The sequence below is a fragment of the Arabidopsis thaliana genome, chromosome 5 (genome assembly GCF_000001735.4).
Source record: "Arabidopsis thaliana chromosome 5, partial sequence".
In the NCBI taxonomy this organism is placed as follows: Eukaryota; Viridiplantae; Streptophyta; class Magnoliopsida; order Brassicales; family Brassicaceae; genus Arabidopsis; species Arabidopsis thaliana.
In genome coordinates this window covers 2,183,034-2,198,961 of record NC_003076.8, presented here as the reverse complement: position 1 = coordinate 2,198,961, position 15,928 = coordinate 2,183,034, and the positions used below count along the sequence as shown (strand labels likewise).

Genomic DNA, 15,928 nt, shown 5'->3' with positions numbered 1-15,928 from the left:
TGACTAAAGGCGCATCCGAAACAAACCGAGACTTAAAATATGTAATTTTGGGGTTGTTTCTTAAAGAATCAAGAATTGAAAATGTTGACCAAGTTCAGTTTGTAAACTCAATTAAAAAAATCCAGGGATTAAATATTTAATAAACAACTGCTTTTAATATTAGGTTTTATCGTTGGCACACACACAAAAAAAGAGGCTTTTATCGTCGACATAAAATAAAAAATAAATAGGAGGATTTATCGTTTTAAAACCACAAAATAAAAGTTAACCAAAAAGAAGAAAGAAAAAAAAAACGATCGCCGACCAAAAAAAAATCAAAGATCAACGGCGCATATAGCGCGTTAGGTGGACGAGCCCACGAGCAACAAATACCCTCTGCGACTCTCTCTAATGTCTATTCACTTCCACGCAACTATTTAAAAAGGAACTCTTAGATTTTCCTTTATTTCTTTTTTAAAACATAAAATCCAAAAATATAAATAAAAAGAATTTAGACAGAGGAGCAGAACTGAGTCCACTAGTCAACCAAACAGAGAGATCCGTTCGTTCTCTTTTGTCTTTCGGATTCATCCCTCAATTCGGTTTCATCATACAAGAGAGAAGTGACTGTTTCTTCTTCCTTTCTCTTTCGAGTGGTTTCTCTTCGTCTTGCTTCTCAATCTTTTTGTTACAGGAGATATCGAAATCGGTTTTGTGTTGTTGGTCTAAAAGGTTAGACTTCTGAGTCCTGATCCTATTGTGCTTTTTTGATTCAGTAGTAGTTAACCTAACTTGATTTGGAATCAACAAACTGGGTTTAAAAACTCAAATGCTTTGAGGTAGTAGTTTGAAGTTTGTAGATTTTAAGGATGGAGAACAAACCAAGTGTATTAACTGAAAGATATGAAGTTGGGAGGTTATTGGGTCAAGGTACTTTTGCTAAAGTGTATTTTGGAAGGAGTAATCATACCAACGAGAGTGTAGCTATCAAGATGATTGACAAGGACAAAGTTATGAGAGTCGGGCTTAGCCAGCAAATCAAGCGAGAGATCTCTGTAATGAGGATCGCTAAACACCCGAATGTCGTTGAGTTATACGAGGTTATGGCTACAAAGTCAAGGATTTACTTTGTTATTGAGTATTGTAAAGGTGGTGAGCTTTTCAACAAGGTTGCAAAAGGAAAACTTAAAGAAGATGTTGCTTGGAAGTATTTTTATCAGCTTATTAGTGCGGTTGATTTTTGTCACAGCCGCGGAGTTTATCACCGCGACATTAAGCCGGAAAATCTTTTGTTGGATGACAATGATAATCTTAAGGTATCTGATTTTGGTTTAAGTGCGCTTGCTGATTGCAAGCGGCAAGATGGTCTTCTACATACAACTTGTGGTACACCTGCTTATGTTGCGCCCGAGGTTATTAACCGAAAAGGATACGAGGGTACGAAAGCGGATATTTGGTCTTGTGGTGTTGTTTTGTTTGTTCTTTTGGCTGGTTATCTTCCTTTCCATGACACTAATCTTATGGAGATGTATAGGAAGATAGGTAAAGCAGACTTCAAGTGTCCCAGCTGGTTTGCTCCTGAGGTAAAGAGACTATTGTGTAAGATGTTGGACCCTAACCATGAGACTAGAATCACTATTGCAAAAATCAAGGAGAGTTCTTGGTTCAGAAAGGGTTTGCATTTGAAGCAAAAAAAGATGGAAAAGATGGAGAAACAACAAGTCAGAGAGGCTACTAATCCCATGGAAGCTGGAGGTTCAGGCCAAAATGAAAACGGAGAAAACCACGAGCCGCCTCGACTTGCTACCTTGAATGCTTTCGATATCATCGCCTTGTCTACGGGGTTTGGTCTGGCAGGACTTTTTGGGGATGTATATGACAAGCGAGAATCTAGGTTCGCGTCGCAAAAACCTGCTTCAGAGATCATTTCTAAGCTAGTAGAGGTTGCCAAGTGCCTGAAGCTGAAGATAAGAAAGCAAGGCGCAGGCTTGTTCAAACTGGAAAGAGTAAAGGAAGGAAAAAACGGAATTTTGACGATGGATGCAGAGATATTCCAAGTGACGCCGACGTTTCACCTGGTGGAAGTGAAGAAATGTAATGGAGATACAATGGAGTATCAGAAGTTAGTGGAGGAGGATCTTAGGCCTGCTTTGGCAGATATTGTTTGGGTTTGGCAAGGCGAGAAGGAGAAAGAGGAGCAGTTACTGCAGGATGAACAAGGAGAGCAAGAACCATCATAGCAAGTTCAGCTACAAGCCTACAACTGCAAGCACATGAATTGTTGCAGGAACATGAAAATGGTAACCCTCTTGCGACTTCAGCTGAAACAGAAGCAAGCATCAAGAAACTCTAACGAAAACAGAGGAAGGAAAACAATAACAATTGCACAAAATGGATTCTTTTTGCATATAGACTACAAAAATTGTAGATAGTTGATTGATTTGTAACAACTACGAGCTTTTTTTTTACCTTGCCTCTTGTGAAGTTTTGAACGTATATTGTTTCATGAGTACAGTAATTGAATTTCTTTAAGAGTTTGGTCGATACATAGCAGCAAGATTTGTGAAATTTTGGTTTACTAAATAACTATTTTTCCAGTTTCCATCTAGTCTTTTTGCATCTTAAACTCTGTTTCAATACTCATATGTATTACTGGACAATCATTACTGATAGGACATAACAACTTTGTCAATTAACCGACTAAGAAACTCAAAAAGAAGAAGATCAAAGAAGAAAAATCAAGGAGTTGTTGAAACATTTAAATCCTAAGAGGCTAAGATGTCCCCGGTTCTTTTAAATGTCGTCTGTGTTGATTGATTGTTGAAACTTTGAATCTGAAGGAGGGGTACTTTTCTACTAATCAATGTTCCTGTTAACAATGTTTCAGGATTTTTGAAATCAAAGTTCGTATTTTGATGATGAATTGTAGACTATTATGTGTCTGTGTGCTGAAGATTTTGAAAGTTTCTTAATGCTTGAGCCTTAACGGGCCCAGTTTAAAGCCCAATAATTGGTAACCCTAACCCATATTTTTAAGAGAAATTCCAAATCGATTTGGACTTTGGCCTATAAAAGTAGCGTCACGAGATTGATATCTAGTACCGAAGAAAATGTCTCACAGGGATCATGGAGCCGATGGATGGGAAAGCGCCGATTTCCCAATCACCTGCGAATCTTGCTTCGGTGACAATCCGTACATGCGAATGGTGATTTCTCGCTCCCATCTCTTAAGCTTTGTTGATGTTTTCTGTATAGTGGAGTTGTTAACTTAGTAATTTAGGTTTAGGTTCAGGTTTAAAGTTATTGTAGGTGCTAATGATTCTCATAGCTTGCACTGCACGTTTTTCTTCTTCAAATCCTTATTAAAGTTGTTGTTTATATGTAGACCCGAGCGGATTATGATAAGGAATGCAAGATATGTAGTCGTCCTTTCACAGCTTTTAGGTGGCGACCAGGCCGGAATGCTAGATTCAAGAAAACCGAGATTTGTCAAACTTGCTCTAAGCTAAAAAATGTATGCCAAGTCTGTCTTCTGGATCTCGGTTTTGGTCTTCCTGTTCAGGTCAGAGACTCAGCACTCAATATTAATTCTCACTACTCTGTCCCAATGAGCCATGTCAACAGAGAGTACTTTGCTGACGAGCATGACCCAAAGGTATGACCATGGATTCTCCTTTTTCTTTTTAACTAAGTATTTTCAAGTCTGCTTTTTAGGTTATGCGATCATTGTGAAAGATTGATGACTAATCAAGTCTAGTTTTTTGTAGACTAGAGCTGGACTGGATTATGAATCTTCATTTGGGAAGATGCAACCTAATGATACTATTTTAAAGCTTCAGAGAAGAACACCTTCCTATGAAAAGAACCGGCCAAAAATTTGTAGTTTCTACACCATTGGTCAGTGTAAAAGAGGTGCCGAATGTTCATTCCGGCATGAGATGCCCGAAACAGGAGAGCTATCCCATCAAAACATAAGAGATCGTTATTATAGGTAAGCTATTGGATCTTCTCTATTGCTTGACATTTAGTTGCCTTCTCAAATGCTTATTTGAGTTGTTTCTCTTATGTACTTTTCATATGTTCGCAGTGTAAATGATCCAGTCGCGATGAAGTTACTCAGAAAAGCTGGTGAGATGGGCACTTTGGAACCACCAGAGGATGAAAGCATCAAAACACTTTACGTCGGTGGACTTAACTCAAGAATCTTTGAGCAGGACATACATGACCACTTCTACGCTTATGGAGAAATGGAATCTATCAGAGTCATGGCCGAGGATGGCAAATATGATCAAAGTGGTTCAAACCAACAGCAACAGGGCAGTATCGCTCATACTGGATTAATATCTCAGCAGCAGAATCAACACTCACAAATGCAGCAGTACTATATGCAGCCACCACCACCTAACGAATACAGTCATTACCCATCAATGGACACGCAGAGAATGGGTGCAGCCTTTTCAACCCAAGAGAGTGATGGTTCAAGCACCAGTGAGAACAACAGAGCTTATTCTTCTTACTCTTACCCGATGCCACCACACCAGCCGTACCCCACACCACCACCATATATAGATATATATATATATATATGACATGAAAATTAGTCTTTTAACGTTTTAAATTACTTTAGTTTTCAGATGCTATTAAATTCTTGAATAACTCATTATTTCACTCCAAATTTGTGAGGACACGAAACCGTTTCTACTCCCATCCTGACTCATTCACAATAGACACATGGTGTCTCAATTGTATTTGAGATTGAATTCTAGCCGTGTGATTAGAAAGAGTTATCTACTTTTGTGAAGAGGTAACTTAGCTTTTGAATGATTTTATAATATCAAATGGTCCAAGTTCGAAGATTTAACTTTCATGTCACCATAATGCCTTCTATGTCATTTATTTGCTTACCTCAAGAGTCACTACATTGATGCCCTTCTATGATCCCCCTAAACCCTCCCATTACCTGCCACGTGTCCTATGCCCTTTTCCCCCATTTTTCCAATAAACAACTTTTGTTTCTTCTCGAATCATGCAAAAGTGCATCATCACAGTTCTTTTTGTGTTTAGGCATATTCTTAGTAACGAAAATCACAAGTGCGTCTATGATTATTGGCTAGAACGTCTGCGTTGTGGGTCGAAATTTTAATTAATCCCGAATTGATGCGAGTTGTGTCACATAAAAACATATATTTCGAAGATTAGCAATTTAATACCTTCCTATATGGACGAATTTAGTACGTACATTAGCGATAGATCATCCCTAACTCATCTTTTGGTTAGCCTGTTAACCCGTTCCATGGATTACCAAGACGGATAGAGATTTACAAATTTGTTCCACAATTTCATAATTTGCCTAATGGAAGTGTCATAGTACCCAATTGGTTTTATATAATTCGACCAGTATATTTGAGTTCCAATGACTATAGAGGGGAGGTAAGATAGTGATGTCAACCAAGAAACCTAAACATTAAACAAATACAAAACCATATCATAAATACGTTGCATCTTACTATAAATACAAAAGACCACGATCAATAGTTTTACTCAAACAACTACAACTTAAAACATTATGTCGATGGAGGAGATTAGTAGCTGTGAGAGCTTTCTCACAAGCTCTAAACCCTACTTCGCCATGATATCTCTCCAGTTTGGCTACGCCGGCATGAATATAATTACCAAAATATCCCTCAACACCGGTATGAGCCACTATGTCCTTGTCGTCTACCGCCATGCAATTGCCACCGCCGTTATTGCACCCTTTGCTTTCTTCTTCGAAAGGTTATATCCATTTAATTATTTTCATTACATTCTTTGAATTTTATTCGCCAATAATCGATAGATTGTTAATGGATTCTAACTACGTATATTCCGTTTTACAGGAAGGCTCAGCCGAAAATAACGTTCTCCATTTTCATGCAACTATTCATTCTCGGCCTTCTTGGGTTGTTACTTAATCACTGTCTCTATTTGACTACCTTGTCTTTGCAAAAGCAAATTAGAAAGAGAGTTAACATTTTTTTCTTTCTATAAACAAATTTACAGGCCAGTGATCGATCAAAACTTCTACTACATGGGGCTGAAATATACGTCCCCAACGTTCTCATGCGCCATGAGTAACATGCTTCCGGCCATGACCTTTATCTTGGCTGTACTATTCCGGTACGTAAATAAATGTGCAAATCTAAATTATGTGGCTTTCAACTAAAATACGATTATTGTTTTCTAAACGTTACAAATGGTTTTAAATGGTAATAAATTCTTCTATTAATTTTGATAATAGGATGGAGATGTTGGACCTGAAGAAACTGTGGTGTCAGGCGAAAATAGCCGGAACGGTAGTGACAGTGGCGGGAGCGATGCTAATGACAATTTACAAAGGACCCATCGTTGAGCTATTTTGGACCAAATATATGCATATTCAAGACTCTTCACATGCTAATACGACGTCGTCTAAGAACTCATCAAGTGATAAGGAATTCCTCAAAGGCTCCATCCTCCTAATCTTTGCAACACTCGCTTGGGCCTCCCTCTTTGTTCTACAGGTGTGTACACACATAAAGAGACAAAATTGAGTGACAACTCGAGATCCTCTTTTTCTTTATTCATATATAATATATTTCTTTTTGTGTTTACGTACAGTTTTACAAGTATTCGCTTATTATTGTTCTTTTGGTTTGGTTGATGTGATTAGGCAAAGATACTAAAGACGTACGCGAAGCATCAGCTTTCTCTAACAACACTAATTTGCTTCATCGGAACACTACAAGCAGTTGCTGTGACGTTTGTGATGGAACACAACCCCTCTGCTTGGAGAATTGGCTGGGACATGAACCTCCTTGCCGCCGCTTACTCTGTAATATTAAACCTCTCTTATCTAGCTCTCATGTATATAAAGTCACATATATTTATTTACTTATCCCGATAATTTGATATATAATAATAGGGGATTGTGGCATCAAGTATCTCATACTATGTGCAAGGGATAGTGATGAAGAAAAGAGGACCTGTGTTTGCTACTGCCTTTAGTCCTTTGATGATGGTTATTGTTGCTGTCATGGGTTCTTTTGTCTTGGCAGAAAAAATCTTCCTTGGAGGGTAAAAATTTCCACTTTTGCCCCTTTTCTCATTCTCCATACATGGTCATGAATCATATATGATGAATAATATCAATCATCACATAAAGCTTATCAACTGCTTTGGGACATGTAGGGTGATTGGTGCGGTACTGATTGTAATTGGACTGTATGCTGTCTTATGGGGAAAGCAAAAGGAGAATCAAGTGACTATATGTGAACTAGCCAAGATTGACTCAAATAGTAAAGTAACTGAAGATGTGGAAGCTAATGGATCTAAAATGAAAATCTCGGAAGGGGATAACTCTATGCTCTCTACGATTGTAATCAGCGTACCACTGTCGGAAACACATTTGAAAAAGACTATCCAAGAGCCATGAAGATTGTATGGCACTACATATGAAAAATAAAACTAAAGGCTGTTTTGGTCGAATCAGTATTTTTGTCTTATAATTTTGACCTCAGTAAGAGAAAGAGCTCCAACTATTTTTTTTCTTTTGTAAACAAAGAGCTCCAACTTACGGCTTCCTTTTTTTTTGAATAATACGAAAACTTTTTAACACATATTGAGGATTTCACAAAACATAAATTGATTTACTGCTTTTCAATTTATTTAATTTCTTGGGAAATTCGATATCAAATAAAACTTATCTAAAAGAAAACTTCAAGAAAAAAAACAGAAAAATGAAGAAAACAAAAAAACGAAAACCATATTCGAATCCCCATATTAAAGTGGAGATCACAGAATCACAGCACATACATAAATAATCTGTACAAAGATGTGATTTGATAAATGATAACCCTACCAAGTGTACAGGTACAAAGTTACCAAATCTGGAATCTCTCTCAGTAAAGATCATACCGGAATCACGAGATCGCGGTATTACAACTAGAGTGATCCAAGAGTCACATCGTAAGGTCGCAAATTCATGCAAATAAATAAATCCTAAGATATCATTTTTTATCAAATCATTAGAAAATTTTACGACCTTTATTATTGAGCTTTCAACTTCAATCCTAAAATATAACAAATTTTAACTCATTTCTCAATCTCAAACACACAAGGGAGTAAGAAAAGGTCTTTAACTTTCACCTGATTTGAAAGGCGAGTGGGACTAAGTCGGATAAGGGTGTGGCTAGCCTAGAGGGAGCCGGTGAGTTCCTACAAAGAGGACACGTAGCACTTGTCCGGAGCCACTCATCAACACAATCAGTGTGGAAGCAGTGATTACATTCCGGTATACACCGAACGGGTTCCCTAGCCTCGTAATCACATAGACATATCGAACATGGGCCGTTGTTGGGCCTCGGTAATCTCCGGCTATCTCCCAACACTATCCTTGGATATGACTCTATCACTGGCCGGTCTAGACCGAGCTTCACCTCAGCCGCGGGAGACGGCAAGTCAAGAACTACGTCACTAGTGGCTTCGTCTCTTCCTGTAGATTTTGACCTTATGCAGATGTATGAGGCCAGCATTATAAAAGATATGAGAACCAAGATGCTTACGGCGATGGCTATACCGTAGCCAAGCCCAACCCCACTGGCAGGAGGACTTATAGGAGACATATATGTGGAGAGAGTGAGTGAGAGAGAGCTAGAGAGAGACTTAAAAATGTGGAAGACGAAGAGAGTTTGTAGGAGAAGGGGACAAGTTTGACGTAGTCCGCGGGAAACACAATTAAATGGTGCTGCAGAACATTTTTTTTTTTTTTTTTTTTTTTCTTGTGCTGCAGAACATTAATTATCTCACATATGTATATATTAGATTGGTTATGAAGATATGTAATTTGTCCTCCTAAAATCTTTCATCTTCTTTATATTATAATGGACCGTTGACTCTGAAATTGTAGTGATTCTATGGAAGTTTTATATTTTAGCACAAAAACCGACAAAAAAAGTAGTCCTTGAAGTTAGTGTTTAATTATAACATCTATTGTACAACCTTTTCAGCCATATATCTTCTATGTGTACGAATTTCAAGGACATTATTCATTCAACATTAAGTTATCTTATCAATTAGATCTTGAAGTTCTTAGATGGTTCATTACGATTACGAATTAGTCTTGTTTAGTCAAAAAACTCTTTTTGTTTTATTTTTATAGAGTTTCCTCTTTCCTATATACCATCCTCATTAGCCAAAAACAAATTCTCTAGAAATAAGTTGAAATTCGTCTTGAAACATCTCCAAATCTACAATTACAATCGTTAATGTTTAGACGTAGTTGTCAACTGAAACGTTTCCTCTTCGCCTTCATTTATTCATGAACTAAATAAAACATCTCTCAAGAGCCAAAAGCAAACCCATTACAAAATATCTAAATAGGCGAAATCATTCCCTACCTCTATATCTGTCTTCGGGTCCTTCACCTCAGTTGATTCAACGATTATTTCTCTTTGGTAAGGGAACAATGCTTTTTCCACAAAGTTACCTAATCACTTTTTGTAAAAAGTTACATATCGTAGAGAAACTGTGGAATCAATAAATATTTTTTAAGGGAAAGTTGTCACATTTTTGTGGAAAATTGCATTTGTAGAGAGAATTCTTGGAAAACAAAAAAATCAAAATCACATTTTTTAGCTAATTTTGATTATGATTGATTATTCATGAGGTGTAGAAATCGAAGAACCGTATCAAATTCCCTTTGGCCACATGTGACTGTGATCAGCCCAATATTTGTATAAACATATTTGTTGAATAATAATCTATATATACATTGGGGATTTTTGAAGATAATGTTGAAGATTTGAGCCATAATTCAACAATTAATTCAAATGGGTGGGTTTTACCCGGTTTAACTCTGTTCGGATCCTAGATAACATGTTTAATTCTGTTCTGATCTTGGATAACATTAATTTTTGGAAAAGTTACCTAAAAACTAATAATTAAAAACGAAAATTAATGATTTAATTACCAAATTTAATATAAACAATATCTCTAAACTAACCATATTTCTTATTTACCTTAACTAATTTTCTAAAATATTTCTACCTAATTTAAACATAAATATATAATTCTTCTTTCAATTTTATTTGATCTTATACTTTATTTATTTTAAATTTATATAAAATATATATAGTTAATAAAATATTATATTTTTTCTGAATATGATGTAATTCAAATTTTTTAAAACGGACATATATTATTCAACCTATGAAGAAATAATATGTGTACAATGTCCTACATCGCTTAGAAAAATTGGACAATGGTTCATATCCATATTATAAAAGGACCAAAATGATTCTGATTACGAATGAGCAGGAAGCTTGATTTATCAGGCGTCCAAAATTAAAATAGTTATCCGATTTTACTCGGATTTTTTATTTTAAAGAATTGAAACTTTAAAATGTTTCAAAAAATTATAAATATTATAACTTTATCAAAAGTTAAATATTATAATTTTAAATTTTTTTATAAAGTTTATCTTTAAAAAATGCTTTAAATATTTATAATTTTAAAACTTATAAAGTTTTAAAAATTATAAATTGAATTTTACAAGAAATTTAACATTATAAATATATAAAAAATATATTAATACGAGACGATATATTACAGAAAAAATCTTAAATATAACAATCAAAATTCAATGATGAATTTTGGGTCGATATTGTATTTTTTTAAGTTTCAAATTTTATAATATTGAAATTTATAAGAAAATGACAAAATTATGTTTAATTTCACGGGACTGGGTTATATGGTATGACGGGTTTGGGTGGATAATAATTACGATTTTAGAATGTCCCACATCGCTTAAAAAAATTGGACAATGGTCAAGAGCCATACTATAAAAAGGACCAAAATGATTTCGATTACGAATGAGCATGAAACTTGATTTATGAGGTGTCCAAAATTAAAATGGTTTGTTTACTAGGGTTATTTATTTTAAAAAATTGAAACTTAAAAAAGTTTAAAAAATTATAAATTAAATTTTACAAGAAATTTAAACAATATAAAAGATATTAATACGGGACGATATACTGCGAGAGAAATCTTAGATATAACACTCAAAATTCAATGATGAAGTTTGGGTCAATATTAATCTTTTTTGAAGTTTCTAGTTTTATAAATATTTGAAATTTATAATAAAATGACAAATTTGTGTTTAATTTCACGGGACGGGGTTATATGGTGTGACAGGTTTGAGTGGATAATAACATGGGATAGTATGCTATGGAAAAAAACATATAATAACAATCATAATATAATTATATAATCTTAAACACTAAACAAAATTAACAATATTAAAAAAAAAAAACTTAAAACTTTAATTTTTTTAAAACACATTTTGATTCTTTTATAAGAAATTTAAACATTATAAATATTTAAACATTATACTACGGGTGAAATTTTATAATTGACTGTTTGGGTTGATAAGAATTTGCGATAGAATTGGGAGTGAAATCCTAGAATGACAATTAAAATATAATTATACAATTAAATACTACCACGGGTGAAATCCTAGAATTGACGGGCTTGATTCGATATTAATATGGGATGGTGTACTACGGAATATTTTAGAATTGACTGGTTTGGGTTGATAATAATTTGCGATAGAATTATGAGTGAAATCATAGAATGACAATTAAAATAGAATTATACAATTAAATACTACCACGGGTGAAATCCTAGAATTGACGGGCTTGATTCGATATTAATATGGGATGGTGTACTACGAAATATTTTAGAATTGACTGGTTTGGGTTGATAATAATTTGCGATAGAATTAGAAGTGAAATCATAGAATGACAATTAAAATATAATTATACAATTAAATACTACCACGGGTGAAATCATAGAATTGACGGGTTTGATTCGATATTAATATGGAATGGTGTACTACGGGTGAAATCCGAGAAACAACAATCAAAATACAATTATACAATATTAAACATTTAACAAAATAAACAAATACAACTTAAAACTTTAAAATTTGAGTTATAAAATTTCGTCTAGCGGTGAATTGTACATTTAAATCAAACAATAGCATAAATTTATTAAATCATTCTAAAAAATATTCAATTATTTTTTATTTAATAAAAATATAGGCTCGCGGTATACCACGGGTTAATATATAGTTAAATGTACACTTTTAAAAGAAAAATTAATCACAAAATACATTACCCATGTTCTATTTTGTTGTTGTGATTAGAAAAAAAGTTTATTTATATCATGTGGGAGACAAGTATATTTTCCTTATTGTATACGCTGCCCATCATACTAATACCCCACAAAAGTAGTGGAAATCTGAAGAAAGTAACTTTGCACTATCGGAAGAGTAAAGAAACAGATGAATAATTTACATTACTTGCCGACACATCTTTTACAAAGATAAATATAAGAGTAATAATGGCATGCTTACAAAATACTAGTAATAACTAAACCAGCACCCATGTTTTTACCGGTTCGCATTATTGGAGATGCTGCAAGAAACAATAGGAACACATCTTTCTATTTTAGATATGATGGTTAAGAGGTGGTAGTGATTAAGAAATCATCTCGGAAACATTAAAGACAGTCACTCTTTGTGAAGGGATTGTTGGATATTTGAAAGAATAACCCACTTTTTATTATTTTAAATGGAGATAATATATTATCTTCGAAAATATGTTTGAGAGGTAAATGAAAGAATTAACATAAGAATGGAAAAGATTTCGAATCAATATATATCTTAGATTTTCCCCTCTAAAGAGACATTAGTTATACACACTTTACACACACAAATCATTCTAAAATCACATAAGTCAAAGTTTAGAAAGGTATATCATAAAAAAAACTTTAGAGCTCTGCAACTTGTTTGATCTCATATACAGTTTAAGTTTGTTGAAGGTCGAACTCTCGAAGGGCGGGATATACGATTTAAACATGTGGTTGTTGTATACTGGAAAGCGTTTTTTTAACGGATCATACAGTTAATTGTTTAGCATAATGTTTTAGATACATGCTTTAACAATTTATTGTTCTTATAGACAGTCCAAGGCAAACCTTTGTAATGAAAAAAATTAACATTACAAAAGAAATGTTAAAGTTAGAAACGAGAGCAGTTTAAATTTAAGCTAATCTTTATTTTACCGTGGATTCAAACTTAAAACCTAATAAGCGGAAATAATTATTGATTTGTATCATATAGTTAATTATACTTTTGATTTTATGTGCTTGGTCATTATGTAGCTCAGACCACTATATATACCCTTCTCATGCCAACACCATTTAATAACCCATCCAACCCAAAAGCATACAATACAATGTCTACTCTTGTTTTATTCCTCCAACTTTTTTCCATCCTACCATTAGCACTTGGGTTGAACCACCCAAATTGTGACCTGACCAAGACTCAAGACCAAGGCTCTACCCTAAGAATCTTCCACATAGACAGCCCTTGCTCCCCCTTCAAATCATCATCCCCACTCTCATGGGAAGCGCGTGTGCTCCAGACGCTGGCTCAAGACCAGGCCCGTCTCCAGTACCTGAGCAGCCTCGTCGCCGGGAGATCTGTAGTCCCCATTGCCTCAGGGCGTCAAATGTTGCAAAGCACTACATACATTGTCAAGGCTTTGATCGGTACTCCGGCTCAGCCGCTGCTCCTAGCCATGGACACGAGCAGTGACGTGGCTTGGATTCCTTGCTCCGGCTGCGTTGGCTGTCCTTCTAACACGGCCTTTTCCCCTGCTAAGTCTACATCCTTCAAGAACGTTAGCTGCAGCGCTCCTCAGTGTAAGCAGGTATATAATTTTGTACTTACACACCTACAGTACTACATATCTAATAAATATGTTTTTGGAATGTTTTTTGATTAATTTATTTTATCCTCACACTTACACTTTCATAGCTTCATAAATGAACCGGTAGTATTAAAAAAGAAAAAATAGTTTATGAATGTCTCACCATACTATATTGTAGTCAAATTTTAATATTAGTAACCTGCATTTGTTTTCATCATAAAGATGTGAGCATGAGAATGTTAATTGCTGCCCCAAAATGAAAATATATTTGACAAAATATCAGATCTAGAAATTTTTTAGTTGATATACAAAAAGGACAGTTTCTATTTTATTACGTGAAAAATGTATTTTCACAGAGAGTGGGTTCCACGTGGTTATAATTGATAATTCCACCCACATTCAAAGAAAAAACGGTCACGGGATTACAGAACCACTAAACACTTGACCGACACAGAGACACTGTACTGCATTAACAACAATTCACGTGAACACTTGCTTCAGGTACCAAACCCCACGTGTGGAGCACGCGCGTGCTCTTTCAACCTCACCTATGGAAGCTCCTCCATTGCGGCTAACCTCTCTCAAGACACGATACGTCTTGCCGCCGATCCGATCAAAGCCTTTACATTCGGATGCGTCAACAAAGTCGCCGGTGGAGGAACCATCCCACCACCTCAAGGCTTGTTGGGCTTGGGACGAGGCCCACTTTCACTCATGTCACAGGCTCAGTCTATTTACAAGTCCACTTTCTCTTACTGTTTGCCAAGTTTCAGGTCTCTGACCTTCTCTGGTTCTCTCAGACTCGGCCCTACCTCCCAGCCCCAGCGCGTGAAGTACACTCAACTTCTCAGAAACCCTAGAAGGTCTTCTCTGTACTACGTCAACCTCGTTGCGATCCGCGTTGGTCGGAAAGTCGTCGATTTACCGCCGGCAGCTATTGCTTTTAATCCTTCAACCGGCGCTGGAACCATCTTCGACTCCGGTAATTACTCTTGTCCGGTTTGGTTCCGGTTAGGTTTTAGTTTTCTGTTTCAATTGGTATTAATTTCGTATTGGTTTAGACTAAAAACATAAATCTTTAGTTAATTAGTGTATTTCGTATTGTTTTACACTAAAATATATACGTAACAAAATAGAATAATTTAGTGTATTTTATTCGATTCGGTTATTTTCAGTTATAATATAATTTTAGATTGGTTTGGTTATATTAACTAAACCATTTGCTGTGTAGGAACTGTGTACACGCGGCTGGCTAAACCGGTTTACGAGGCAGTGAGGAACGAGTTCAGGAAGCGCGTGAAGCCAACCACAGCCGTGGTGACGTCACTCGGGGGTTTCGACACGTGCTACTCAGGGCAAGTCAAGGTGCCGACGATAACATTCATGTTCAAGGGAGTGAACATGACGATGCCGGCTGATAACCTGATGTTACACAGTACCGCCGGAAGCACGTCGTGCCTCGCCATGGCTGCAGCGCCGGAAAACGTAAACTCTGTCGTCAATGTGATCGCAAGCATGCAGCAGCAGAACCACCGTGTCCTCATCGACGTCCCCAATGGACGGCTCGGTTTGGCACGTGAACGATGCTCTTAGAAAGATGAATGAGACAATAAGAGCCTACTCATATTTATGCAGAGACTTGTTTGTTTGTGTTATTTGTGTGTTTCATTTTTGTCTTGTCTTGCGTCGTTTGCTTCACCAGTCTTAGAGGGCGGAGGTGTGTAGCATTTGTGCTATCTAGTAATTTATGTTTTTAATTGTTCTTCAATTATCTAGAGTGTTGGATCTAAGCTAATCAAATAATGAAACTATATTATATTTCCTTACGGTATACAAATATACAATTGAACATATTAGGTAATTAGAAATACATAAAATTGAATATAATATTAGCACAATGATCTAATCAAATTTTAGTCGTTGTCTTAAATTGTTTATCGACAATCGATGTTCATCAATTGGCCCATCAGAAATAGCGCGACTAGTGGATATTTCAGTTCATAGTTTTCAAAAAGAATCCACTTTAAAGCTTGTATAGGGTTTGTCTGGCATGGTAATATGTATAAGACAATAATTTTCATAATTTTATCAACTAGTAGAGAAAGAAAATTGATTAAAAAAAAGTATGATTAAAAGAAAAAATATAGTTTTGAGTTTCA

At 35.5% G+C, this 15,928-nt stretch overlaps 5 protein-coding genes and 1 long non-coding RNA gene across 7 annotated transcripts; 4 read left to right on the top strand and 2 right to left on the bottom strand.

The window, feature by feature from the left end:
- Window positions 1-126: 126 nt before the first annotated feature.
- Window positions 127-549, bottom strand: AT5G01285. Its single transcript, NR_142495.1, has one exon. It is a non-coding gene; the product is annotated as an other RNA (long non-coding RNA).
- CIPK2 (CBL-interacting protein kinase 2) lies at window positions 423-2,534 on the top strand. The gene has a single exon (NM_120789.3). The coding sequence runs from the start codon at window positions 849-851 to the stop codon at window positions 2,217-2,219; it is 1,371 nt and encodes a 456-aa protein (NP_196324.1). The 5' UTR covers window positions 423-848; the 3' UTR covers window positions 2,220-2,534.
- A 464-nt stretch (window positions 2,535-2,998) lies between these two features.
- Window positions 2,999-4,996, top strand: MAC5C (CCCH-type zinc fingerfamily protein with RNA-binding domain-containing protein). 2 transcript variants are annotated; one of them, NM_001203318.1, is made up of 5 exons: window positions 2,999-3,185; window positions 3,365-3,634; window positions 3,747-3,970; window positions 4,067-4,522; window positions 4,782-4,996. In NM_001203318.1, exons 1-5 carry the CDS (start codon window positions 3,090-3,092, stop codon window positions 4,801-4,803), a joined length of 1,068 nt encoding a protein of 355 aa, NP_001190247.1. In that variant the 5' UTR covers window positions 2,999-3,089; the 3' UTR covers window positions 4,804-4,996. The 2 variants fall into 2 exon arrangements, with proteins under 2 accessions (NP_001190247.1, NP_196323.1); NM_120788.2 differs by lacking the exon at window positions 4,782-4,996 and having other exon boundaries at window positions 3,079-3,185; window positions 4,067-4,743.
- A 549-nt stretch (window positions 4,997-5,545) lies between these two features.
- Window positions 5,546-7,577, top strand: UMAMIT9 (nodulin MtN21 /EamA-like transporter family protein; the record flags this gene model as incomplete). The annotated part of the gene is made up of 7 exons (NM_120787.3): window positions 5,546-5,754; window positions 5,856-5,918; window positions 6,019-6,135; window positions 6,257-6,518; window positions 6,668-6,829; window positions 6,920-7,071; window positions 7,186-7,577. 7 exons carry the CDS (start codon window positions 5,546-5,548, stop codon window positions 7,427-7,429), a joined length of 1,209 nt encoding a protein of 402 aa, NP_196322.3. The 3' UTR covers window positions 7,430-7,577.
- Window positions 7,578-7,695: 118 nt separating this feature from the next.
- AT5G07040 (RING/U-box superfamily protein) lies at window positions 7,696-8,715 on the bottom strand. The gene has a single exon (NM_120786.2). It carries the CDS (start codon window positions 8,616-8,618, stop codon window positions 8,139-8,141), a length of 480 nt encoding a protein of 159 aa, NP_196321.1. The 5' UTR covers window positions 8,619-8,715; the 3' UTR covers window positions 7,696-8,138.
- Window positions 8,716-12,989: 4,274 nt separating this feature from the next.
- AT5G07030 (Eukaryotic aspartyl protease family protein) lies at window positions 12,990-15,634 on the top strand. The gene is made up of 3 exons (NM_120785.4): window positions 12,990-13,769; window positions 14,271-14,751; window positions 15,001-15,634. The coding sequence occupies exons 1-3, from the start codon at window positions 13,245-13,247 to the stop codon at window positions 15,360-15,362; spliced, it is 1,368 nt and encodes a 455-aa protein (NP_196320.2). The 5' UTR covers window positions 12,990-13,244; the 3' UTR covers window positions 15,363-15,634.
- Window positions 15,635-15,928: the final 294 nt, after the last annotated feature.